At 41.2% G+C, this 12,228-nt stretch overlaps 1 protein-coding gene across 1 annotated transcript in view; it reads right to left on the reverse strand.

Annotated features, from left to right (window-relative positions):
- Positions 1-12,228, reverse strand: part of SLC36A4 (solute carrier family 36 member 4) — a 177,263-nt gene that overhangs the window by 132,596 nt on the left and 32,439 nt on the right. The window contains exons 7-8 of the mRNA XM_060771113.2: positions 4,246-4,473; positions 2,215-2,313 (exon numbers count right to left, since the gene is read on the reverse strand). Coding sequence (XP_060627096.2) covers positions 2,215-2,313; positions 4,246-4,473 — 327 coding nt within the window. The remainder of the gene's footprint in view (positions 1-2,214; positions 2,314-4,245; positions 4,474-12,228) is intronic.

The raw sequence follows: 12,228 nt of genomic DNA on the forward strand, positions 1-12,228 counted from the left end.
CCTCACTACCTCTGAGGATGCTTGCCATAGATGCAGGCGAAACGTCAGGAGAGAATGCCTTTAGACCATGGCCATACAGCCCGAAAAAACTTACAACAACCAATAATAATAATAATAGTAATATTTATTTCTTACGTGCCGATCTTCGCGGTTTGAGATGGGCATAACGTATTTAAAACTCAGCAGAAGCAAACTATGTTCAAACACTGTAAATTTCTGTCCTTCATGACTGGGAATAATAAACTTAAAAGCAGAGTCCAGAAATGTTACCTATTTTTGAATACATTTCCAAGGGGAAGTAGAGCCGGCAAATTGTTGTGGTTCAAGTGTTGGACTGGGACTCTAGCAGAACAAGGTTCAAATCCAACTTAGCCATAGCAACCTTCAAGTAAGCCATATCCTCTCAGCCTCAGAGGAAGGCAATGGTAAATCATCTCTGAACAATTTTTCTCAAGAAGAGTTGCCTTTGAGTCATCCCAACATGAAGACACATCAAGACAACTGAAATTAGCCAGTGGCCAAGTTGGCTGGTGGGTTCTGGGAGTTACAGTGCAAAATGAAGAATTTTCTAGCTTTGCTACTAAACATGTTATTCTCAACCATGAATAATAGGGTTGGGGTTTTTTTTTAAAGAAAAGGCGAAAGATAAGAATCATAGCAAGCCAGAATCCGTAATCAGCATCCCATTCTGTGCTTCTTTCAATGAATCACAACATATTCACCAGCCCGATGTGGTAAGATAGAGAGCCAAGATAAAAACAAGCATGAATAATTTGTGACAAAGACCCCTAATAGACAAAGAAAAACAAAAAGCAGAAGATTGAATAAGGAATCTCTTTTGTACTCTTAGAATAAGAACCTCTAGTGCCTTCATAGAGGACGCAGAGGTGGCAAAGGGAACTAATGACATTAAGATATGTCATGACAACCTAATTTGTCAGGGAGGAGGGAGAAAGGAAAATAGAAAGAAAAGTATTTGCAGCTTCAGTTCTCAGAAAAAGTGGCTTCTCCCTAGCAAAGGCTAAAGGACATTTGGCTTCTATTAAAGGGCAATATTTAATTAACTCTAAAAATATAATAACTGAACTAAACATGCTATGATCAAGTAAAGAAGGAGAAGCTACTGCGCTCCCTCTTCTATTTGTCTGTCTGTTACAATTGGGGGGAAAATCCCCATCCTGCTTCCTTTTGTGTTGCTTATTTCCTGTGTAACTGCTATAAAAAGGAATAGAAAGATGGTAAAACAGAAAGTTTTAAGCTGACCAAGTAGCTATCCTTCTCCTGATAAAGCAGCAATTTTACACTTCAGCTTTATACTCACTATATCGACCTGCAAGATGCAATAAGTCATTTTGAAACAGCTCGGTTACTGAAAGGAAGAGATGCTTTGTCCATTACAGGAAAAATATAAAACCTGTGTTGCTAAGAGTACACAATCACATTTACAGTTCAATACCACTTTAACTGTCATGGCTCCATTTTACAAAACCCTGGGAATTGTATTTTGGTTCGGTAGTATGAGACGTCTGGGCCTTTTCCTAGCACTATAGCACATTTCCATTGACCTAACAAAGAACTGGAAGTACTACCAAACTACATCTCATGCAAGTATTTATTTATTTATTTATTTATTTATTTATTTATTTATTTGCAGTACTTACATTCCGCCCTTCTCATCCCAAAGGGGACTCAGGACGGACCACAGAACACATATACGGGAAACATTCAGTGGCAATTATACAAATACAAGACAGACTACAGATAGAGGTATATTTAGGCTTTTCTCATCATTCGGCATCTTTAAGGCTGTGTTCAGTTCTGGCTACGGGAGGGGGGCAGTTATACAATGACAAGACAGACAACAGATAGAGGTATATTTAGGCTTTTCTCATCATTCGGCATCTTTAAGACTTTGTGACACAGGTCCCACTTCTGATTGTCACATCCTTCTCTGACAAAAGAAGGGTAAAGATGCCACCCTCCTTCACTCCATAATTGCTATCAGTACGGACCTCTACTTCTTGATAAGATTGCTGACTGGTTTGAGAGGGTATTTGCAATTGTAGTAAAAGTGCCACAATCATGACTATCAAATATTTATGAATATATAATAGTTACGGAGTCATACCTGCAATGTAAGAATGCCAGTCCAAAATGTTACTTAATTCTTAGGTAACATGATTACTGAATCCTTCATTCTAAAGCAATACTTACCACTCCTATGCCTTCAAATGCAAATATAGCTGTCCCAAAGAAGAGAGGAAACTTCTTCCAGTTCGCCACCAAAGTCAGCTTTCGAGGAGTGGACAAACCCTGCCAAATGATACCAAAGAGATCAAATATAACACTTCCAGGCACTTCTAGAAGGACTTCAATGCTAATTGAAAAGAAATACAAGGGTTATCCGGAAAGTAATTGGGAGAAATAACTCTTGTCTATTGGAGCTAGGTGTGAATGTTTCAATTGGCCACCTTGATTAAAACAATAAAAAAAAAACCTCTAAAATTATAACAGTACATAATAAACAAAACTCAAACACAGGGAAACTCCAGCCAGGAAAAAATCAACCTCTCAACAAAGAAATTTCCCAAGCTGTAACAAGGCACACCTAAAAACTGTCAGGCCATCAAATACTAATCAAAGTGGCCAAGTGAAACATTCACACCTAGCTCCAACAGACAAGAGTTCTTTCTCCCACCCTGGACCTTCCAGAGATATATAAACTCAATTTCCAGTTTCCAAAACACCTCACAACTGAGGACGCTTGCCACTGATGCAGGCGAAACATCAGGAGAGAATGCTTCTAGAACATGGCCATTCAACCCGAAAAACCTACAACGACCTGGATCTGGGACTATTCAGACTGAGACTCCATTTCAGAAGTCAGTGTGTGTATTTAGTATAGTAATTGGTTATGCATTAGACAGAAACTGCAATTGAATGCCTTGGACAACTTGAAGTAAATCCATTTCCCCCTGTTTTCCTGTTGTTCCCCCCACCCATGTCCCCATCGTGAAAACAACTCTCGTTTATGATATGGGAAGGGAGTAGGGTAAATAATCAGCAAAAACGTGTAAAATGGTTTTCCTCCTTCAGCTCCCCCCTCTCAATAAACACTTGAAAAAACATAGTTTGGGAAACACTGTTCTAGAAAGATACTGTTACTAGTGACAATTGGGCCCCTAAAGGGAAGGCATTCCACATTAAGGAAATCACAACCAAGAAGGTCTTCTCTCTCATTGTCCCACATCATAGTGTGTGTAGTTTTTGAACATTTGTCTGACTATCAGAATAATGTGCGTGTCCAGATATACATATTTTAATTGATTTGTGAGAGGTCAATGATACAACCATAATGGGGAATGGAAAGATTCAAGCAAGAGTATGACTCAATGAGATACCTTAAATGCAGAAAACAACAAAGTCAACTGCACCCTTTAAAACTGCATAGGAAAAAATGCAATTATCCTGCATGATACATTTCCAAAGTCATGGAGTTTTGCCAGTGAATCACCTTGACCTTTAGACAATGGATGAGACAATTTGGACAACTCAAGCAAAGGTCATTACCATTCACTGAGACTTGTTTTGGCCACTCACGAATGTATCATGTAGAGTTACCAGCTCACCCTTGAGATTGTTGGTCACCTCCACATGGAAATTTACCATAACCTACCCAATGAATTAAAATGGCAGAAAATTGGAACAGCAATGGGATGCAACTAAGATGAGACATTTTCAGCCACCACTATTATATATTCTCACCATAGCTAGGAAAAACTTCTTGGGGTGACCACAGTTCTGATAAAATCCCTATCAGCATAACCAAAGCCATGCTGATTAGGAGATTCTGGGTTGTGTAGTCCAAACAATGGGACATGTCGAAGGCTTTCATGGCCGGAATCGATGGGTTGTTGTAGGTTTTTTCGGGCTATATGGCCATGTTCTAGAGGCATTCTCTCCTGACGTTTCGCCTGCATCTATGGCAAGCATCCTCACTACCTCTGAGGATGCTTGCCATAGATGCAGGTGAAACGTCAGGAGAGAATGCCTCTAGAACATGGCCATATAGCCCAAAAAAAACCTACAACAACCCAATGGGACTTCTCCAATCTCTGGTATATATATGCGTATATATACACACATACATACACATATATAAAGCCACGCAAAAATGAATGCTCAAAGGAGGCCAAAACACAACCACATGACACTGCTAGGGAAAAGAACCAATGCTTTACTCACCCAAATAATATATTGATAAATAATCACAAGGCTAACAGCCATGGACAGATTTGCAAGGAATGACAGGATGGACAGACTTTTCAGGTCACGGATGAAGACCAAGAGGATGATAAATGGAAGGAAGCACAACATATATAGTCGCAGATCCATGGAACTTCTCTCTGAAGGTCTAGGCGTTCCTGTGAAATTCAGAGCACCAGATTTGGTTCCTACAAACCCTTCATAAATCTGTGGGAAGAATAAAATTTGTATATAAATATGCAGAAGATAAATTCGTACAGTTTGAACAATTTAATTTTCATGCCCTGTGTAACCACTGTCAATGGCTTTGTTTTGTTGTTCTATTTATTGCATTTTAATCTTCTTTTAAAGAAAAAAAAAGAAAAATATGGCCAAAGAAAAGTTATGAAACAGAGAAGGTTAAGAGATATTTTTGTATTTTCAAGGATATTGGACTTGTACATCTTCTACTTACAGGTGAACACCAACATCCCAGGAGAGTAGTATGCCCTGGAACTTGAGGGCCTTTCACACAGTCATATAACCCAGAATATCAACATTTGCTTTGAGCTGGGTTATCTGAATCCACACTGCCACAGATTCCAGTTCAAAGCAGAAAATGTGGGATTTCATTCATCTGTGTGGAAGAGGCCTGAGAGATCGATCTAAAGAGAATCCAATCATATTAGATTATTTTGGGGCACTATTGCTGTAAGAGTTGTATGTAGGTAATTTTTTTTGGTCGTTTCAGGAGCAACTTGAGAACCTGCAAGTCACTTCTGGTGTGAGAGAATTGGCCATCTGCAAGGATGTCGCCCAGGGGACACCCGGATGTTCTGATGTTTTACCATCCTTGTTGGAGGCTTCTCTCGTGCCCCGCATGGGGAGCTGGAGCTGACAGAGGGAGCTCATCCGTGCTCTCCCCAGATTCAAACCTCTGAGCTGTCGGTCTTCAGTCCCACCAGCACAGGGGTTTAACCCACTGTATCACTGGGGCCAGGTAAAATTAAGACTGAGACATTTTACATGAATTTCTATACAAGATATATATGTACACATGGTAAACAGAGTAAATTGCCATTTGTTTATAGTTGTGATTTATTTGTTTTCCTTTCTTTCTCCTTTTGTTTTTATTAGCCCCTGAAGGAGACTATTAAATATTACAGGCCAAGCATGTTGGGCTAGCAGAAAAATTTAATTTTCTTATTCAACACCCTGATGCTTCATCTCTTCTCTACACTCCACCACAGCTGAATTTTGACCTGTTTATTCTCCTAAAGGGGCTCCCTGGTGGTGCAGCAGCTTAAACTGCTGAGCTGCTGAACTGGCTGGAGGTTCGAATCCAGGGAACGGGGTGAGCTCCCACTGTTAGCCCCACCATCTGCCAACCTAGCAGTTTCAAAACATGCAAATGTGAGTAGATCAATAGGTACTGCTTCTGAGGGAAGGTAATGGTGCTCCATGCAATCATGCTGGTTACATGAACTTGGAGGTGTCTACAGATAACACCAGCTCTTTGGCTTAGAAATGGAGATGCGCACAACTCCCCAGAGTCAGACCTTTACCTAACTATTCTACTAAAGGAAGAGTTCATAAATATCCTATTAACATAGCAAGGAAACACAGATTTTTTCCCACATAAGTAATGTCCTGTTGTTGTTGTTCATTCGTTCAGTCGTCTCCGACTCTTCGTGACCTCATGGATCAGCCCACGCCAGAGCTCCCTGTCGGCTGTCACCACCCCCAGCTCCTTCAAGGTCAGTGCAGTCACTTCAAGGATGCCATCCATCCATCTTGCCCTTAGTCGGCCCCTCTTCCTTTTACCTTCCACTTTTCCCAGCATAATTGTCTTCTCTAGGCTTTGCTGTCTCCTCATGATGTGGCCAAAGTACCTCAACTTTGTCTCCAGTATCCTTCCCTCCAATGAGCAGTCGGGCTTTATTTCCTGGAGGATGGACTGGTTGGATCTTCTCACAGTCCAAGGCACTCTCAGAACTTTCCTCCAGCACCTATTACTTCTGACTTTTTCCATCTAATGTCCTATTATTCTGACTTTTTCCATGTAATAAAACCTAATGTCTCTTTCCCATGCACTATAGATATCAAACGTTCCTCCATTCTTCCAGAGAGAGGTGGTATTTCCAACAATGGAAGTCTGTCAAGATTATATAGACTTCTTTCTTGTAGTATAAAACTCAGAAGAGATACCCTTTGCAAACTGGGCCCCTTACAACTACTACTAATATGAGGAATTGGTTTGATAATAAGAGCCTAAATCTGTTTTATTGTTATTTTTATTATTACCCACAGGTTAAACGTAAGTCAATACTTAATATATATCCCATTGATGCCATGGGATATATTTGCTAGGATATCAATGTGCTAATTTAACAATTAACAGTGACATGACTCCCCATATCTATCAATTGCTACATTGGATTTGTGAATTTGTTCAGGCTTCAAATTTACACATTGAGGTTTTTAAATTGAGACTGCGTCATACCCTCATTATTTTGATTTCTCGGCTCTAGGTTGCAGTGACATAACTTTGCAAAGCTTTTAATGTCATCTAATAGACTATGTCTCAAGCATTTAGTACTGAGGTTTTTGGGGGGGGGGGGTGGACCGGTTCCCAGAAGCCCCAGCCATCTTTTCATATGGTTGCCTGTTTAAAAACTGGAGGTGAGTCCTGTACCTTTAAGAGTTATATAGAAAGGAGAACTTCAGAAGCTGGGTTGTTGTAGGTTTTTTCGGGCTATATGGCCATGTTCTAGAGGCATTCTCTCCTGACGTTTCACCTGTATCTATGGCAAACATCCTCAGAGGTTGCGAGGTCTGTTGGAATTAGGAAAATTGGGTTTATATATCTGTGGAATGACCAGGGTGGGACAAAGAACTCTTGTCTGTTGGACAAGAAGCTGTTGTTTGTTGCCTAGATCCATAAGGAGAGGTGGATGAGATATAAATGGTGAAATGAAATTTCCTCTCCTACAAACCATTAAGCTTTGGTTAGACCTCACCTGAAATACATATTTTTTATTTATAAAAAAAAATAAAATCTGAAATACTGTGTCCAATTCTGGGCACCACAGTTTAAAAGAGATATTGACAAGCTGGAAGGTGTCCAGAAGAGGGCAACTAAAACGATTAAAGGTCTGGAGACCGTGGCCTATGAGGAGTTTCTTAAAGAACTGGATATGTTTAGCCTGCAGAAGACAAAATTGAGAGGAGATATGATGGTCATGTATAAAAATGTGAAAGGGTGTCACAAGGAAGAGGGAGCAGACTTGGGCAAAAGTATGATAGCTGGGACCCTACACTAGTTGCACAATGCGGGTCAGAATTAATGAAGGGAACATGTGCACAAGACAGCGGAGCAAGTGAGAGATGCAGTTGTGACAGGATAGCAGTGAAATAATTTAACTCAGGAGGGACAGGATAAAGGTGAGTAATATAACAGTATCCCCCCCCCCTTTTTTTTTATCCTTCCTTCCATTGAAGGTCTCCCCCCCACCCTTTTTATCCTTCCTTCCATTGATGGTCTCCCCCTCCTTTTTTATCCTTCCTTCCATTGATGGTCTCCCCCTTCTTTTTTATCCTTCCTTCCATTGCAACGACTCCACCGCAGCTGTGTCTCTCACTCAGTGCGCTCACTCGAGCACGTGTTCCCCTAATTCAGACCCACATTGCATAAGCAGTGTAGCGTAGAGTCCCAGCTATCATACTATTGCCCAGACTTGTTTCCTGCTGCCCTTGAAACTAGGACTAGGAGAAATGGGTTCAAATTACAGTAAAGGAGATTCCACCTGAACAGTAGGAAGAACTTCCTAACCATAGGAGCTGTTCAACAGTGGAACTCTGCCTTGGAGTGTGATGGAAGGTCCTTTCTTAGAAACGTTTAAACCAGTGGTTCTCAACCTATGGATTCTCAGATGTTTTGGCCTTCAACTCCCAGAAATCCTAAAAGCTGGTAAACTGGCTGGGATTTCTGGGAGTTGTAGGCCAAAACACCTGGAGACCCACAAGTTAAGAACCACTGTTTTAAACAGAGGCTAGATGGCCATCTGTCTGAGGTGCATGATTGTGCTTTTCCTGCATGGCAGGGTGTTAGACTAGATGGCCCATGTTGTCTCGTCCAACTCCACTATTCTATGATTCTAAGTCTCAGTGATCTCTCACCAATTTTCAATCTGCTAATCCTATTACTAGTCCGGGATTCTGGGAGCTGACGTCCAAAATATCTACACAACCCAAGAAGGAGAATCACTGCCCAGGTTTCAGCATATCCCTGATTCATTCAGAGATGGGTAGTTCAAAGTACATGTATGTGTCTTTCTGTCTTGGTTCTGTTTCCATGCTCCAAGTGTAAAAAAAAAAGTGTATTCTTAGGCAGTGCCGTTTGACTACCACATCACCCAACAAAAATGATGTTTCAGTGGTTGTTATTCCAGAAGCTTGCTTCAAAGGAAAAAAAATATGTGTGTCTTCAAGTTATTTCCATCTTAGGATGCCCTAAGGAAGCTAAGCAAAAGTATAATAGCTGGGCCCCTACGCTGGTGCGCAACGTGGGTCTGAATTAATGAGGGGAACACATGCACGAGACAGCACAGTGAGTGAGAGACGCAGCTGTGCCAGAGTTGTGGCAACATTATTTGCCAGAAAGTGGGAGAGGAAACATTTCTATTCCACTTACCGTCTTCATAAGCCATTGTTTATCATGTTATCATTAAATAACTCTTTCATTACTTCACCCTTATTCTCTCCCACCTGAGTTAAATTCTTCACTGCTATCCTGTCGCAGCTGCGTCTCTCACTCGCTCTGCTGTCTTGCGCACATCTTCTCTTCATTAATTCTAAGCTGTGTTGCGCAACTAGCATAGCGTAGGGTCCCAGCTATCATACTTTTGCTGGAAGCTATAGCAGGGCTTTATTGGCCAGATATGTTAAGATTTGCCTTCCTCTGAGGCTGAGAGAATGTGATGTGCCCAAGATCACACAATTGGTTTCCACTGCATAGCAGAAACTCAAATCTTGGTCTCTATAGTCATAGTCCAACATGCAAACCACTACACAACATGGCTCTCTTCACAGGAACTCACACGTAATCATTTAAAACACCAGGACATTGATTTTGAGAAGTAAAAATACTGCAAAAGTACCCTGTAACCTTTGAGAACATGCCATAGACAAACTATTTTCATTGTGATGGAAGTGTGCAGCTAGGCTTTTATGTCATCAGGTTTAATTGTAGTATCACAATCATAAGCAAAACAACATTTCATAGTCATCTAGATCTCCTCACTTAAGCCTCCATGCACAAAATGACACCATAAAAATGGTTCATCTAATAAGGACAAGAGCCTCCCATAGATGCCAGGTTCGAAAAATAGATCACAAAAAATTGATTGCTCTAATTTTACCCTATAAAGCTAAATCATACAGATGTGAACATTTAGATCAGAGCATGCAATTTATCGTAAACTGAACTGTAAATCAAAAAGCAGTTCTACATTTTGGCAGTCAATTGGATACACACAAACATGTTTTTCAAATAAAGTTGTCAAAACATGCCCATTTATTAGAATTAATGCCTGGAATCTGGATGGGAAATACATTTTGACATTCAAATGTTCACCATGATAAGAATGATAAGCATTCTTGGACTGCAACTCCCTATTTATATGTATATCAGAGCTTTAAAAGGTTTTTTTTTTATTACAACTTCCAGAATATCCCAATATGTAGACTTTTGGAATTTATAATTCAATTTTTTTAAAATAAAATGTTAAACCTCCTTGGTCTATCTGGACATTTGAATGTTGTTCCTAGAATCATAGAATCAAAGAGTTGGAAGAGACCTCATGGGCCATCCAGTCCAACCCCCTGCCAAGAAGCAGGAATATTGCATTCAAATCACCCTGACAGATGGCCATCCAGCCTCTGCTTAAAAGCTTCCAAACAAGGAGCCTCCACCACACTCCGGGGCAGAGAGTTCCACTGCTGAACGGCTCTCACAGTCAGGAAGTTCTTCCTAATGTTCAGATGGAATCTCCTCTCTTGTAGTTTGAAGCCATTGTTCCGCGTCCTAGTCCTGATTGATTCCGGATTGGTATAGCTTGGTTTTTGGTCTCCTGAATAACCTCATAGCCATTCTTAGGAGCCTATGCTTTCAGTAAATCAGATTCTGTATCATCATAACCCAAATTGTTATTTAAAAAGCTGAATTCAGCAACTTACATCAATGTATGACAATATACTTATATATTATAAGCAACTCTTCAATTTTTAATGCGTACTAGCAGTATCACCTTTTGAGTACTTGCAAACTTTACACAGCCGTTCTCCAGTTTCTGATTTTAACTTACAGTCCATAAATTTTATAGTAATTTAGAAACTTGTCTATATTACAAAATAAAACCTAGAATCCTCTAACTGAAAACCTCTTTGTTAAAGTAGTGGACTTGTGTTTAGATGGAACAGATTCTCCTGTGATCGTAGTGATATTTTATATTGTGATATAGTGATGAGTCCCCTCCGGTGTGAGAAAGGTGGGGTAGAAATGTTGTAAATAGATGAATAAATAAATGCATCTTTTTAGACATTCACCTCTTTGTTCTGCTAGGTGGCAGTGAGCTAGGGCTGATGGCAGGTGCTCAGCCTGACCAGGGCTTGAACTGCCAACCTTTTGATCAGCAGGATTTTCTGCAGCTTAGCTGTTTAACCCGCTGTGCTAAGCCCGGCCCCTGTTATATCACCATTGTAGGGATGTCTAGGTCCTATGGTGCTCAGGCCCTGCTCCTGGCAAGACTGTCCTAAGTAGGATCACTAGAGAAAACTATTCCACTCCCAGAGGAAAAGTGTTCTTGCCATACATCAAGGGAACCACTGAACGCTTAGGGAAGCTGAGGAGGAAACACAGCATACAAACAACCCACAGACCCACTAAGAAAATCCAACAAATGCTACGTTTAGCAAAGGACAAGCGGGATCCTCTCACCTCTGCAGGAGTCTACCGTATACCATGCAGCTGTGAACAAGTCTACTTAGGGACCACCAAACGCAGCATTGCCCAAACACAAATAAAGCAACATAAAAGGCTCTGCAGACTAATCCAACCAAAGAAGCCAGCCATAGCAGAGCACCTGATGAACCAACCTGAACACAGCATATTATTTGAGAACACAAAAATGTTGGACCACTCTAATAACTACCATGTCAGATTATACAGAGAAGCCAATGAAATCCACAAGCATGTGGACAATTTCAACATAATGGAAGAAACCATGAAAATGAACAAAATCTGGCTACCAGTATTTTAAAAAATCTAAAATCATAACAGTAAATAAAGACAGGAGAGCTCCAGACAAGAAACATTCAGGGACAGCTAACCACCTCTCAACAAAGGATGCCCCCAGGCAGTAAGAAGTCACACCTTGAGAACTGCTAGGCCAGTGGTTCTCAACCTGTGGGTCCCCAGGTGTTTGCCTACAACTCCCAGAAATCCCAGCCAGTTTACCAGTTGTTAGGATTTCTGGGAGTTGAAGGCCAAAACATCTGGGGTTGAGAACCACTGGCTTAGCAGTTCTCAAGATGTGACTAGGCCATCAAGGTGGCCAATTGAAACATTCAAATCTACCTCCAACAGACAAGAGTTCTTTCTCCCACCAAAGAAATTCCACAGATATATACAGTGTTCCCTCACTTTTTGCAGGGGTTCCGTTCCAGGACCCCCCGCAATAAGTGAAAATCCATGAAATAGGGACACTCCGCCCATTCGGCGGTGGCTTCCTCCTCCTCGCTGCCTCCGCTGCTTCCAGCCTCGGAGGCTCCATTGGGCACCGTTGATGGCAGTGCTGTCAAAGGAGCCCAAGGGGCTTCCAAAGCCAAGAGTAGCAGAAGCAGCGAGGAGAAGGAGGCTACGACCAAGTGGGCGAAGCCTCCTCCTGCTCGCCGCCTCTGCTGCTGTGGCCTGGGAGACCCCCT

This window comes from Anolis sagrei, chromosome 3 (genome assembly GCF_037176765.1).
Source record: "Anolis sagrei isolate rAnoSag1 chromosome 3, rAnoSag1.mat, whole genome shotgun sequence".
Taxonomy (NCBI): Eukaryota; Metazoa; Chordata; class Lepidosauria; order Squamata; family Dactyloidae; genus Anolis; species Anolis sagrei.